Genomic DNA, 16,567 nt, shown 5'->3' on the forward strand with positions numbered 1-16,567 from the left:
TATACTGTATATATTAGGAGCTGTCCATTGATTACAATTTATTATCAAATTAATTACATGACATGCGATTTAATAATTGAATAAATCACAAATATAAATATTTGCTGAGGAAGCTCCGCAAATAATTACATATAATAATTCAATATACAGTATATAATATATAATGGTATATTTATGATAGATTGTTTAAATAATTATAAATACTTATATTTAAATAATTATACAAAAAATATAATAGATATTATAAAAATAATAATTAAAATGTATTGCTTATTTGCATTTTATATTGTGGCAAACGAGTAAAGCATTGATAAGACAATACAAAAAGTTAGAAGGCAATACATTTTTAGTTGTATATTATTGAAAATAAGACTAACATTGGCCTACAGTCCACAGCAATCCATTTTGCCATTAAATTCCTCAATCTGTCCGAGATAGGCTTTTCTAAGGACGCATCAGTGTACATACGTCAGACGGACGCTTTTATGGCATCTCACTTTGGTAGCGTCACGTCATAAACAGCCTTTTTTGGTCGCTATGACAAGTTAAACATAGTTTGAAACTTCGAAAAACACATCTTGAGATCCCTGCTTTCAGAATTGTGCTCATTCCATTTGTGTTTGAATGCAAGAATGCATCCTTATCTTGTGCTGTTGCTACTGTCAATAAGTTTGTTCTCTGATTGTACAACTGCACATTGTCTGTACAGATGGAGTTTCACTTACTGCCAGTGATGAAAAAAGTAGGTACTTCAAATTTGTATTGCTCTGATGGTTGGAATTTTCCAAATTCCATACTACAGTCTCTCTATATACAGTATATACTGTATACACATATATATACTGTATATATATGCTGTCAATAGACAAAGATGCTTTTTGCCCCAAAAATATTATACTTTCTTGTTCAGTCCCTATTCAGTTTCATAACCTGAGTTTAACTGAACTGATTGAATGGATGGTGTGTGGTATACATTATTCCTATAGCAATGTTAAAACTGTCTTTGTTTTTGTATTGATGTGCTTTGCCATAATACTCTTATCATATCATGTAAACTGCCTCTTCCACCTACATTGGCGTGGCTCCATTATGTGAGTCATTGCGATGCTGGAAATGCTTATGTAGTGTCTTCTGCATGCTTCTATTCACACCCCTGCAGAGGAACAATCTGGTATCTAGTGCCTCTCTCTACCTGTTCAGCTATCACCCACCATGATAAACTCACTGGACCAGTGTGGATTGTGTTGATCTCTCTGTGTGTAGACTATATCTAGTGACAGAAGCATTTGTAAACTAACGGAATGTGTATAGGTACAGATATCCCGTACATGCCCGTATCGTAACACGGATGAAACAGTCATGGAATTATTCAGGCTGGAATGTAGAAAGGGCGCATTGTTTTTAGAAAGAGAACAATCCAATGTGTAATTAAAAAAAAAGAAAAACAAAGGGTGTGACTCAGTGTTGACTTGGAACAAATCAGGTGCTTGTCATGATAAGGAAGGAGCAGGGGTTTATTGTGAATTGAAGTATTTATTGTTGCTATGCTACAGATTACACGTCATAGGCATACTTACATAAGTTACAGATCGAAAACGTTTACATTTCACGTCATCCACTAAAACATTAAGCCAACTTATTTTTGCTAGTACAAATACTACTGAGATTTAGATGTGCATCTTATCATGAAAACTTTTGTAAAGAACAACCTTTAGCTACACGCTAATTGCTCTTTACATCACTACAACAATACATAGAAGCAAAATACCCAGTGTGTACTGATATGAGATCCCTCATTTGGATTATAGTGTCTTACAAACCCAACATACATCTTACATTGAGTGTTTAGATTCCTAGGCAACATGCACACATTCTGTTAATAATTCCAAAACAAACTTGGAGTAAAGCAGTCAGGTCACATTTCAGTAACCATCTTATCAGTAGTGACAATAACGAAAAAGGTTGCAGTAACCAGACAGGCCATTGGCCACATCTGTCTTCCCTCCTCCCGATTTGCCCATCTCTGAACTTTGAACATTCACAATATACCGGTTAAGAAAATGTGCTTATCAGTTTATAATTCTGCAATCATTAGCATGTTCCTCCAACTCTGTGTAATTAGGGCAATAAGAAAATGTCACATTGACAAACAACAGTGTCAGAGAGTAGATGCTAAAATACACAACTCGATTAGAGCTTGACTGGGATTAAAACACCTTTATTTCCGCTTAACCCCACAGAAAAGCATGCTTGTATCGTTCTAGTCAAGATTTGTTCAGCTCAGAACTTTCATCATGTTGTATTGTGAGCCTGGAATCAATTCCCAAATGTACAGTACGGTAGGCTACATACAAAGCAACTTAATATCTGAAGATATGACCGGAGTGTACCATTCTCATTCCCAGGCGGTCCTCTTCTTTCCACACCTTCCTCAGTTCTCACCAATATGGTACAGAGCTTATTGTGCAAACAAAGCCCATATTAGCTTGTGCTCATAACAATTCATGAAGCCATGAACCTTAAACCTCTTGCATATGGGAGCATACACAACAAATGAAATATGAGATAACCAAAGGGTCAACATTCTATTCCTGATACTATAGAAAAAGCAACACAACACGACTATATCCCGTTGCAATATACGTCATAGAACAAAGATGAATAATTGGGTTTTCAATTTTTTAACTGTACCAGACATTTTCACTCTTGTTTCAACAAATAACTTGTCATATTTAGTCAAATCACACACTTTTTATTGCTATGATAGGTGTGTTCTTCATGAAATCAATGCATAACTGTCCAGCGACAACAATGCCCATGGAAAGTAGTACTACAATTAGTAAATTTGTATTGAAAGCCTGGGCAGCCAATAGCTTTGGAGTATTTTTCCACGCAAAATACACAAGGACAGATTACACCTCAGCAGCCAGATGACCAGAGTCACTCCGCGCTGTCTTTGCATGTCTTCTCACCGCTCATCTATTTAATATTTCAGAAAGTAATAGAGACGTTCGATACTTATAACATTTTATTCGACCTCATACAACTGCAACGTATTCACATATGAACATATGTAAACAGCACACTATTATGAGGTGTCTCAACCAATCAAAATACCACAATAAAGACGGCAGTATCTTATTATTATGGTTAAATGCATACGTGTGAGAGGAAGACAGTTAATGTACAGCTAGGAACGCCAGCTAGGAGTGCACTTTTCGCTTATTGGTCGAGCAACTGTCAGGGGCGGAACCCTATCTTATTATTGACAGTAGTGCAGAGCCAATCAGCATGGAGGCTTTGGAGGCAAATACATGACGAAAGCGCATTGGACCAATCGTAAGCGTCGCTGGGGTTTTGACCTCTGAAAACCGCATCACCGCCCCATCATGTCCGTGGCGGAGGAGCGCTATAAAGCAGATTCAGTGAGGAGTTTAAAGGGCAGAGTTGTAAAAAAAACTCCCGGGCACAGTGGGGAGTCGGTTTGCCTGACGATATACTCCTGAAGAAAAATTAACATAAAACCCCCGAAGAGCAAACAAGTAAACATACTGATGCAGCTTAACTGAAATTATCAGACAACTGTTTGCTAGGAATGTTTGCGTAAGGTTGTTGTCAAGCCAGCCAGGAGAAAACACACGGTGAAGTCGTTTAATGTAAGTATCTGGCGATTTATTTTATTTATTTTTTTGGCATTGAACGTTTATATATGACACCTTTCGTGCGTTGTGTCGTAAAGGATTGAATATTGTTTTAAGATTGCCTGAAGTAGCTGAGATTTGATGCCCGAGTGGCAAAGCACACCATAAATGATCGCTTTCTGCTTGATTTCGTTGTATTGTTATTGGGTTTTATCCAGTAACACTATTCTCCAGGCTTCATTAAACATCGCAGTCATGTGAGCTGCTTCTCTCCGGTGTGTTAACGCTGTCGTGTGGTTATTTTACGGAAATGACCGAACTGTCCGGCCAGTTTTATGCTCTGTTGACCATATGACAGGCACATATGAGGAGAACCTCAAACCGTTTACTGTGTCAAAGTTCAGTCATTTATTTTGCTAGGGGTTTGGCAACATGTATGGCGGATTTCCAGAGAGATTGAGCCCCCATGTTTACAGTTTTTGTAAACATTTAAACGGTGTGCGTTTATCACGAGTGCCTGGGCGTCCAGAATGTTCCCATGCCATATTTATATTTTAAAGGGGGGCATAAATAATAATGGTTGTCTCAACCCAGCGAGCTGCCTATCTGCACCTTTTGGGCTTCGTGAGCGCTCTCGATCACAACGTTTGATGCTCACTGGGTGTTCATTGGGGACGCTGTCAATGTTTGTTTCTGTCAGAAACAACAGAAAGGGCTCGCTACAGTTTATTAGGAAAAAACTTCTCAATTTTTGGCTATAATGGTGTTTGCTTGCTGTGGGTGTCCTTTGATGTAGTATCGAGGTTCCGAGCGACGTTGTCAAACGGATTGATTATATTTGAACGTATAAAATATTGAACCAAATAAAAAATGAGAAAATCTTGTTGTTCTAATCTGGTCTGGCATGACAGTCTGATCGACGATCTGTTGCGCAATATCGTTTCAATGTGTCGCATTGTGTTCAAACGCCCTATATATTTACATAAAGGCGTTTTATGCAACAGTTGACGGAATAGACCTTTTCACAGACTGTGATGACGCGTTTCCTCATTTATCAGCGTAAATCTCGACATTTTTTATTTATTATAAAATTAAATATTGAGTGTAAATTTATAACCTGATGCTTTGTTATATTATCCTGGATTTAGTTAAAAATAATAATTTACACAGCTATCGGGGTTTCTATTACAACTGCCGGGAGAGTGACAGTAAATTTGACATCTCCCATCTGACTGTCGTTAATCATCACTCGCTATTTTTTTCTCTCTTCTGGAAAGTCATTCAAATTTAATGGTGGATTTTTTTTTTTTTTTGGTTAAGTGAAAATAACATTTGCTGTGATCTCCCATTCACCGCTGTCGAAGTTTACCGTGCAATCGTTTATTTCCGCGTTTCAAAACACCGAGTGCTTTAGACCGTGATAAGTGAAACGACTCCATAACATTTTCACCAGAGCTTGTACCAACCCCCATAGTAGATGAGGAAGATTTAAACTGATTTAAAGTTTAACTATAATCAGTTAAACTTCAATAATTAAAGTTATATCCAGTGCTACAATTGCCACAACGACCTAAAAACGACTGTTTAATCAACTTTGCAGCTCAAATAATACCTGAGTTTAAACAGGAGAATTAATGTAAGTGCTTTTATAAAATTATAAGTTTAAAATTTCTGCCTTCAAACCGTGTGTGTGTGTGTGTGTGTGTGTGTGTGTGTGTGTGTGTGTGTGTGTGTGTGTGTGTGTGTGTGTGTGTGTGTGTGTGTGTGTGTGTGTGTGTGTGTGTGTGTGTGTGTGTGTGTGTGTGTGTGTGTGTGTGTACTTTATACACCATGAAAACGAGGGATGAGTAGTAAAGTGTTTTGTTTTGGTTTTTTCTTTTCTTCTGGTAATCAGCCACAAATGCTATCGATTGAGCTTCACTTGTATTGAACCCAGAATATTATTTTAAACCGAGCAGATTAGGTTTTATTTCTGTTATAATTTTTTGGCAAATGTTTTAGTTGCCAGTTGTTTCTCTTGCCCTCATTTGATTTGAAGTGCTTAGCAGTTATGTTCACATATGTTGGCTCAGAAGGGATGTCATGGTTTATTATATACTATCATACATGGCTGAATACCTTGTTTCTTTCTCCCCCTTCTAGGAGTGAGAAGACTATCCTGTGGAATGTCAAACATTTTCTAATCTACCAAGACTTTTGTTAGTCCCCACTGATCACTACTGCCTTGGAGGTTTTTGCAACTCTGAACTAAAGTAGCTCTTAACGGCACTTTGCGACGGCGAAACAGCTATGCAACTTGAAATCCAAGTAGCGCTCAACTTTATAATTTCTTATCTGTATAACAAACTCCCACGACGACGAGTTAACATATTTGGTGAGGAGCTGGAGAGACAGTTGAAGAAGAAATATGAAGGACACTGGTACCCCGACAAGCCATTCAAAGGATCTGGGTTCAGGTGTATACACATTGGCGAGAAGGTGGACCCTTTAGTGGAGGAAGCAGCCAAAGAGAGTGGGCTAGACATTGAGGATGTCCGCAATAACTTGCCTCAGGACCTCAGCGTTTGGATCGACCCCTTTGAGGTGTCTTACCAAATTGGGGAAAAGGGACCAGTCAAGGTGCTATATGTGGACGATAACAATGAGAATGGTTCGGAGCTGGACAAGGAGATCAGAAACAGTTTTAACCCCGAGGCTCAGGTCTTTATGCCAATCAGCGACCCTGTAGGTGGCTCCTCAGAGTCCAGTTCCCCGTCCCCTCCATTTGGCCAGTCTGCAGCGGTCAGCCCCTCTTTCATGCCACGCTCCGCTCAGCCTTTAACCTTCACTACAGCCTCATTTGCCGCCACCAAGTTCGGCTCCACCAAGATGAAGAATGGTGGCCGCAATGGTGGCAAAGTTGCACGCACCTCTCCCACCAACCTGGGACTGAATGTGAACAGCTTACTTAAGCAGAAAGCCATCTCCAACTCCATGCATTCTCTGTACAGTTTTGGCCTTGGAAGCCAGCAGCAGAAGGCCTCAGCACTTTCTCCCAACGCCAAGGAGTTTGTGTTTCCCAACGTCCAGAGCCAAGGGAGCTCCAGCACCATATTTGGAAGTGAGAACCCCCTAAGCCTCAGCCCTCTGCAGTATAACAATGCCTACGATGTGTTCACAGCCTACGGGAGCATCAATGACAAGTCCCTCATTGATGGCTTAAACTTCAGTCTCAGCAACATGCAGTATTCGAACCAGCAGTTCCAGCCAGTAATGGCTAACTAATGTTGAAAAATTATTATTGGCAAAAGGAAAATGAACGGCAAATACACACATTAGCTCAAATACTTTATTAGTTCAAGGAACTGTGGATGTGGAAACAAATATCTCTATTAGACACAAGCGCATGTGTCCAAGGGTGTTATTTTCTCCGCAGTCTGTTTCTCTGCCCCCTTGAGTCCGTACTAAAAGCTTGTTACAGATGTGTCTGAGCTTGGTTGCATTCAATCAACATGCATCACGGTTTTCTTTTCCCTTTTTTGCCAATAAAGCAAAAAAAAATTTTTTTTTTTACTATCTTTTGAGAAAAAGAAGAAAAATTCTAAAACCTTGGAAAAAAAAAAAACCAACAACAACTTGGAAGCTTCAAGTTCTGGCCTCTTACAGTATTTTAAAGTTAGTAAAACATGGCTGATGTTTTTAGAAATTGGCACTAATGCATATATCTGGGGTTACGTGGTCTTTTTTTCTAATTGTATAATTTAATTGAGTACAGAGTTTGTAAGATATCAGAGTATATATATATTGTTTCTACAACATGGTATTGCATTTATATCTTTTTACTACTCCAGTGATCTGTGATGGCTGCAGAAGCTATATATTTTTTTTTTTTTTTTTTAAGAATTGCTAAATTCATCTTTAAAATAGATAAATTCTAAAGATTGTGTACAGAATATTCCTTAGTGTTGGAATTTCAGTGTAGGAATATTTGCTTTTGAAACAAAGTTGTATTTTCTGTTAAAGAGTTGAACAGATTTTTGCTATATTATGGGCAATGTAATCGTATATAATTTTGTACCTACATTGTGCAATACTTGATCAAATATGGTATAACAAAGTATTTTGAGTCCGTGTCTTACATGTCAAGAGGGACTGAAATAGTTTATATTGAGTTTGTATTAAAATGCTTGAAATATATGCTTATTTTATTCATTTTTTTATTTGACATTTGCACCCTGGCCTTTTTCAATAAAAAAAAAAGAATGAACTCTTGGTGTTTATTTTTCAGTGTTGTGTCAGTGAGCATTTCATCTTTAAGCTACTTTTACTAATTATATCTTTGTGAAAAATGGTAGTGATGTTTTATGGTGACCTACAACAGATGCTACACCTGAGGTCTTTGGAAGCTGCCTGCTGTTAAGCCATGTTACTATAGTTAATAGTAATATTTTATTGAATGGAATCTAATATTTGAGCACCGTTCCTCACTGTTTTGGTCTGATGTTGCCATGATCCCAATACTTCAGTAGGAAAGAATCACAAAATGGCTTCTGAAGAGGCTACAAAATTATGTGAGGTACTCCAAAAACACTTGTTTTAGATCTTCTGATTACTTAAATATGAACTTGTTAGTATCTTTAAAGGTCAGCCTGCCATGGACTCAAATCATGAAGTGAAATGTTGGTCCAGCAGAATCTTCTCCATTCTAGGCCTCAATGTGAATGGAAGTTAAATCGCTGAAGACATTAGAATGGCTTGAGATGATTTTTGTTTGAAAAGCTGAAATTTGACCTTTTGTCTTATAATAAAACTTTCTATTTTGTGCTAAGGAGCTTTTAGCACATTCCAAACATAGCAGAGCAAAACGAAGGATGTGAATGGCGGGTTTCAGTAGGATGCGGTGTAGGTGACCTTTAAAAGATGAATAGGAGCTTACACTGATTCATTGTCTCATTAATTTCCTGTGTCCCTATGTAATAACTAAAACTAATTATCAGGTGACATTTCTTCAGAGAAGCATGGCTTTTATATGATAAATTCTTAAAGATGTGAACTGTAAACTGTTCGTTCATTCTTGTGCATTTCATGTTTGCATTAGCAGTCCCATATCGTGTTCCCTCTTTTTGCATTGCACCTCACCACTTGCTGTGAGAATCTTATTGCTGTTGTGGATATACTGCACTAGTAGCGCAACATTTAAGCTTCAAATGTGCATTTTGTTTTTGCAGCTGAAGTGCAAAGCCTCAGTGAGAGCGGTCTGGGGAGAGCTGAGATTACCGTGGTCATGTCATTTACAATGTGTGCTTGCTTATTTTTAATACTGCAGTTTGAGACTTCGCTGATGCTAGCGTGGATGCAGCTATAGCACCATCTGCTTGCTTATCTGTGGTCGACTGTGACTGTGGTATGTTTTGGCATAATTATTTTTGTAGCACTTTAAAGTAATAGTTCACCCATATGACTTTCTTTCGTGCTAAAAAGATCAAAAAGATATTAGGCATAATGTTAGCCCTCCAGTCACCAGACGTGGAAAAGCATCAACTCCAACTGCAACCCATTAGCCATTCTTTGCCAGACCTGATAAACATTTGTTATTATCTGGAGAAGTTCCAAGCCTGGGTTCCTGTGGAGTAGGACATGTTAGCACCATTGATGAAAGAAAATAGTCTGTTGTATTTTGGAAAATGTCAGACTTGTTCAGGATCATTTTGAAGGCAGTGCCAAGTCATACTAAAATAGGGATCTTTCCCACCATGCTGTAGATCTTACTGAGTTAGACTGTACCCGCAGTGAAAGTTCCTCACCAAGGTCAGCACATTACAAGTAAATGTGCTTTTATACATTACATTGTAGACTGCATACATGTAAAAAGACATATTGTGTATAGGAGTATTATTGTCACTGTCAAAGGTGCTTTCATTTCAAAAGATTTAGGTAGAGCTGCACCCTTAGCTGTGTGAAGTTAAAGACCCTCAGTAGAAATGAATGGTATCTGTGTCAAGAACAGCTGAAAGTGAGGAACATCTGGGTAGTACTAGATTTCTTGTAGACAAGTCAATCTATTAAGATTTCTACGGAGCTGATCAGTTATAATGTCAATTTGTAGGTGAACCCCAAAGGCTAATTGGCATGGGTTCCTTCTGGAATTGTCTTGGGTTTTTATGGTTTTGTAGAATGGTGATTTTAAAATTGTGAATAAAATAAGGTCTGTGGTGAAAAATACTTGAAGGGGCAATTATGTTTTTTTCTAGAACATATATTACACACAGTTACAAGGATTACAACAGTCGTCCATTTTGTAAAGCACGTAGCTCACATTCCCATGGTAGATGTTGTGCTTAATTAACATTGTGATGGCAACATGTATTTAAAAAAAACAGTAGCTTTTAAAATACACGATTGAACAAGAAATGTGGGAATGTTATGTTCTAGAACAAAAGGTGAAAGCTTCAAGCAATTTTAACCACAGACCTTATTTTACTCATAAATCTAAAACTGCATTCTCACTGGTGACCGGTGTTGCACCAGTGAGAATAGGAAAACAAACCTTTAGTTAGCCGACCTACAGTCCTCAAAATGTTAGCTGTTACCTTTAAACTGTCTGGCTAAGTTCAATGAAATGTTGTGCCTCGCTGTTTGCTTTTCTAAATCCCAATAACAAAAACGTCTTTAATAGGATTTTATCAACAAAGCTGACTGGACTGAGGAGATAATTTCTAACTCAACGTTTGCAGCAAATATTTTGTTACAGGTATGCTATTAATTCATATTATAATGATAGTTTAGCTAAGAATATTTCTTTATTAATGATGGCTTTGTGTCGTACTTACGTTTAATCAATGATTATAACTAGCTGTGTTACTATCAATAGTGAACCCAAACATAGCTAGCTTTGAACCTGAAGGCTAATTTTATTCTATATTATCTTTAAGTGATATTTAGAGGAGCTAGCTTGCGCTAGCAGTCTAATTGTTCTAATCTAACACAACAGTTTGCCGCCTTTTTGCCAACACTTACTGTGCATGGGCTGCAAGATAAATCAACAATGGGATTGGTCTTTTGTCTTCCGGGAACAATCTGAACCACCATTTGTTGCTGAAATATTTTTTAATGTCAATTTCTTCCCATTAATTTGTTCATATTAATCATAAATAATTACATCAAAGTAATCAGAACTATGGAATAGCATAAATGGAACTATGGGAATTATGTTGTGACTAAACAAAAGCCAAAATAAATCAAAACTGTGTTATATTTTAGTATCTTCAAAGTAGTCACACTTTACCTAGAATTTGCAGACATGTACTCGACATTTTCTCAACCAACTTCTTGAGGTGTCACCCTGGGATGCTTTTTAAACAGTATTGAAGGAGTTCCCGTCTATGTTGGGCACGTTTTTCTTTATTATTTGGTCAATGATTTCTTTTGAAACATTATTCAGCTTCAGTGGATTAGAGCCGCTCATTGGAGAACACAGAAAAACTTGAGTGGGCCCTACTGAGAGACATCCCAGAGTGGAAAGACATTCAGAGCAGCCTCGAACACATCTACTCCAGAATCCCCGCTCTCAGTTTGATTGATGAACCCACGCTCGTGAGCTTGCGTGAAAACATTGTCACTCGTCGCATCACAGAGTGGAACATGAACAAGATGGCCATGTCTGAGAGATGGACAGAGCTGGAGAGCAAGACCATCAACTTTGGAGTCTTAGCCAAGATCGTGGAGTTTGTTTTATGATCTGCATCTGTGGAGTGTGTTCTCATTAATTAACACCAGGTAAATCTTGATTCATTGTAAAATTAATGAAGGCAATGCTTTTCATATGTCTTAATTTTGGACTGGACTGCTCTGTATTTTATGATTAACTCTTGAAAGATAAGCGCACACTGAGAAAAATTGCTGCCAGCGAAAAGTACAAGGTGGCAACAGTTACAGATGCAGATGCAGCCTCTACTTCGCATTGTCTGCGCCTAGGTAAGGATACGTCAATTACATTTTTTCTGGGAGGGGGCTGTTGCACTTTCCACAAGCAGGAATCTGATAACCCTACATTAAAGGAATGTTCCAGGTTCAATACAAGTTAAGCTCAATCAACAGCATTTGTAGCATTCTGTTGATTTCCACAAAAGTACATATTCAAAATTCAACTGGTCCCTCGTTCATAAAAAAGGACAAATCATGGTTGCAGTAAGGCATTTACAATAGAGTCAGGCAGAGCACCAAAATGTGTTGGGAGCTCCAAACAGCCAGTAAAGATATAGGGAGACCCTAACCCTTTCCCTAACCTTAACAGTGAGTGGAATTGATGTCCCCTTTTCTAGTTTTAAAGAAACCCTGCCCCATCTGGAGAAGCCAGAGATTCTGTCCCCATGCTGCGGTATGAGTTCTTTGACGGTGAGATTACCGGCTGAGAAAACAATTTGCGGTTAACTGGTTTTACAATAATTTGCACATTTTCTTATTATGCAGCAGCACTGATGCAAAAAATGCATACCATATAACAATTGTCTAAATGTCTAATTGGATGCATTTCTGGGGGATATGTGGACGCTAAGGGAAGCCCTAAAATAAGAAATCTGACACACACACACGCACACACACACACACACACACGTTGGAATGGCTATCCTTATGAGGACTCTCCATAGGCATAATTATTTTTATACTGTACGAATTATAGATTAAATTCCCTTACTTTTTGCATTTTCAATAAAAAAACATAGTATGTTTTTAAGCGATTTGAATTATGGGGACACTAAAAATGTCCTCATAAACCACATTTATAGCATAATACCCTTGTAATTACCAGTTTGTAACCTAAACACATGAACAAATGATCATTCAAATGATTCAACTTTCTTATGGTTAAATTAATCATGATATTATTAATTGCGGTTAATAGTAAAACAGTATAATCACTTCATCCTTAATGTATTCTCTTAAATATTTATACACTGTATCATATCAAACATTCAGAAAAAATATTAGGGTTAATTTTTCATGAAATTGCACGTTGTCAGCCACTGACAATCTTGTGAGTTTTATTCCTGCAGGGGGCGCTTGACGCTCTGAAAACCGAATCCCCCATGCATAAGCATTTAAATCTAAGAACGCTATATATCCTTTTGGAGACATTTTAGTTATTTTTAATTAAAAAAAATAATTGCAAGGATTCATACCTGTGAATGGAAATCTGTCTCAGCATTATCTATAAAAGCATTTTTAAAAATCCTTATCCAGTAATAATAAACGACTGTGAGTTCATGCATCAAGGCAAGCGCTGAGAAAAGTAACAGGTACCACGTGACACTGCCATCTAGTTGGGCAATTCCAACTCGTTCAAAGGAGGGGGGACTTCAATTTTTTGTCTCAATATGACAGACTCAGAGCCACACAATTGCAAGGTATCTCATATGAAATTATTTTCAGTATTGTTAAAAGATATACACAAGGAAATCTGCATGATTGGGAGGGATGCTTCACATCATTGGGGATGATGTGTGCCCCTCGTCTCCCCCAATTCTACGTTAAGCCTACCCATATGACGTCGTGAGAACTTTGTTTGGTGTTGATAAATTGGTTTGAGCTCAGAGGCCTAGGGAAGAGGCCAATGAACTTTAATGTCTGCACAGGTGTTCACACCCACCTAAACATCCCATACGTCAGGCCTTAGGAATTCCACTCTGATTCAAAGCAAAGGAATGCCAGACTGGTGGCTTGTGATGTAAAGGAAACCATCTACCACTTTAACCTGGGACACAACCACACTGTATATAATGTCTTGACACATTTCAAAGGCAACACAATCACCTGCTAAGAATGGTGCATTGAAAGTATTTGCCTAAACATTTTGACTTGTATTAGCCTCAAGGTTATGTTTTGACTGTGTTTCTTGGAGGTAGCTTGTGAAACCTCATCTTAATGTGGTCTAATGCAACTGCAGTGTCATAGTAGAACCCAGCGTGGTAAGTAAATCAGTGCAGCACTCAAAGGAATTCACCCCAGTCTAAATTATTCAGTACCAGAGAAAGAGAAGGGCTCACTGTTGTGCTCTATGATTTTCAATAAAGGTCATATTAGGGTGGAAAAATCCATGGCTCTTGTGACTTCTCCTTAAAGAGTAAAAGCATCTATCACTTACACTTGAAATATCGTAAGTTGTACAAGTAAAAAAATATCTAGTTATTTCAATGTGTGAGTGAACAAGGAGAAAATTCTAGACCAAGATAGTAAACTTTTCTCACATAATTTGGCTGATGAATTTCTACTCTAAAGAAAAAAGTTCCAGCTTCATAACATTGAATTAGATTATAAAGAGTTTTTAAAGACACATTGAAATTACAAATGGAGTTTTGTGTGTTCATTTTGAGGTCATCTTCGTGCTAGTGTACTCCTAAAGTCAGCAATTAATGAACTTTTAGCAAATACAGTATATGAATAAAGGAAAAGTTCACTTAAAAAATAAAAAAATTTCATTATTTATTAACCCCTTGACTTTCGAAAACAAATATGACTTTTTTTATGCAGAATATGAATATCACAATCTATTCGATACAATGGCATACGATAGGATTTGAAAACAACCCAAACTATAAGTCTTGCGATGGATATTTATTTTAATTTTCCTTTTCTGTTCCACATAAGAAAGAAAGTCAAACAAGTTTGAAATGATATGATGGTGAGTAAATTATGAATTATAATTTACAGTCTTTCTTGTCTGAGAAAATATAAAATATCATTGACTTATTTTGTTTGCTTGTTTTTGACCAATAAAATGTTCTCGAGAATGAGAATTTCCCCACCCATACTACTATCCTGCAGCTAATAGCAAGTAGAAAATCATGGTTCATACTGTAAAAATGTTTTTGTTCTCTCAGCTTAACTTAAGCTAATTGTCTTTTTGTTTTTTCAAATTGTATTTTCAACTGGAGAATTAAATGATTAAAGGGATAGTTCATCCAAAAAAGGAAATTTCTCTCATCATTTACGCCTGGTAAATTTATGTGAGCATTGCAATTTTTTTGTAAATCTGAAATGATGTGCATCATAACACGTTTGGCTGCACTTTTCATGTAAAATGTCCAGCAGGCGCCAACCCCGAGTGAAATGAGGTTGTAATCAGACAAGGTTCTTAAGTGAATTTTAGATTGAGGTTTCATTAAAATGTACCTACCTAACCAAAAACTTTACCCTTAACCAATAGTGTCTGAAAAGAGAAATGATAATTTAACAAAACAGACATTCTTCACATTAGCCAACACCTAACCTTATCCAATAGTGTTTTAAAATACAGAAATGCAATTTTATGAACCAACCATGTCAATCTGTGTCGCTTCTATATCTCTATCATTTCTGGTTATTGTTTGGTTTTGAACCATGGTTCTCAAAGTCCAAAGTTAAACGCTCTATGAGTTGAGCTAACATGCATGCTAATAATTTGGTAATAAGTATGTATATGTAGGTGGGCAGGGAGGAGAATTTATAGTAAAAATAATTTAAATATTGATCCGTTTCTCAACCACACCTATCATATCTCTTCTGAATCTCTTCATACACATCTGGGATGGCACAAGGGTGGGTAAATGATGAGAAAATGATTTGAATGATTTGGGTGAACTATCCCTTTAATTGACTCATCCTCATTTTTAAAGTTATGCAGACTTATCAAGTTTTGTTGAACTAACTTATGAACTTATTTTTTAAAGTTTTCATTGCCAAAATTGTACTTTTTAAAAATACAAGGATGAGCCCTTCGATATGTTCCACCCCAACATCCAGTTGGAAGTTTCAACAGGAAATAGAGGAGGGAAGAAGAGGTATTTTCAAACTGATAATTCCAGCGTTCCCAGGGATTTAGCTGATTAACACAGGTCTGTAATCATATACAAAAGCAATAGTACATGCCAGAATTTGACACAGCAAGGATTCACATGGGTTAGAAGTAGTGGAAATGGAAAGTAAAAATTTATTTAAGTAATGAAATCAAAGCAAGTGTGTCATTCACAAATATTGCAAAATTATTGATGAATTAATGGGAAAACCTTAAAAAATAATGTCAGTAAATGCCAAATGTAATCTAGATAAAAGGAACAAATTGTCACAAGTCAAAGCAAATTGACAGGGATAGGTACAAAATATCACAACTGAATAACATCATAAATTAATCAGTACCTTTCTGAACGTATTAAAAAAAAAACTGTGTCTTTTTCTATTATACATATTTATAACACCATTTAACTGATTGTATCCAAGACCAACATACAATGATGCATAACCTTGTGTAAGTAAACACAAAAGGTGGAGAAATCACAACACATTCACTCTGTTACCGATATTTGGAGAAAGCCAGAGGAGGCCTTCAAGCAACTGTTGGGTCAAATGATTGGTCTATGTGGTCATAATATGGCCTTGCAATGTGAGATCATTTTACATAAACAAGCACTTTGTGTTGAAATCACTGTTCTTTCATTACATTCCTTTTTTTGCAACAAATTCAAGAGTGAATTTATGAGCTTTTAACATAGTCACAACATTATTTATAAAAATGATTAAATCTTTATGGGAAGTTCTGGAGCTCAAAATGCAGTTCATTTCAACCATCAACCCTCTTGGAAATTGAGTTTTTTCCATTTTTTTTCATAATATTTTTCCATTTACCATATATGGATGTAGGGGTGAGTGGCTAATTGTAATGCTCAATAACTGTAAGTTGGTAATAACTTAATGCAAACTGCACTCACAATAAGAGATATGCACAAGTTATGTAATGTACAGTTTAGTAACAACAACCGACATAAGAAATTATTATTGCAATATTTTCTTTTAAAAAGTTTTTAGTGAGTGAAAATAGTTGGTTTTAGGGCCATTATTTTATTTACAGTAAATCAAATCATACATTGTTATAACAGTTGTTTCTACTTCAAAATGTTTACTGTTTTAATGTTACT

General features: G+C 36.8%; 1 protein-coding gene across 1 annotated transcript; it reads left to right on the top strand.

The window, feature by feature from the left end:
* Positions 1 to 3,438: 3,438 nt before the first annotated feature.
* On the top strand, positions 3,439 to 7,887 carry tob1b (transducer of ERBB2, 1b). Its single transcript, XM_052102461.1, has 2 exons — positions 3,439 to 3,656; positions 5,784 to 7,887. The coding sequence occupies exon 2, from the start codon at positions 5,931 to 5,933 to the stop codon at positions 6,903 to 6,905; it is 975 nt and encodes a 324-aa protein (XP_051958421.1). The 5' UTR covers positions 3,439 to 3,656; positions 5,784 to 5,930; the 3' UTR covers positions 6,906 to 7,887.
* Positions 7,888 to 16,567: the final 8,680 nt, after the last annotated feature.

This window comes from Xyrauchen texanus, chromosome 33 (assembly GCF_025860055.1).
Source record: "Xyrauchen texanus isolate HMW12.3.18 chromosome 33, RBS_HiC_50CHRs, whole genome shotgun sequence".
NCBI classification, from domain to species: Eukaryota; Metazoa; Chordata; class Actinopteri; order Cypriniformes; family Catostomidae; genus Xyrauchen; species Xyrauchen texanus.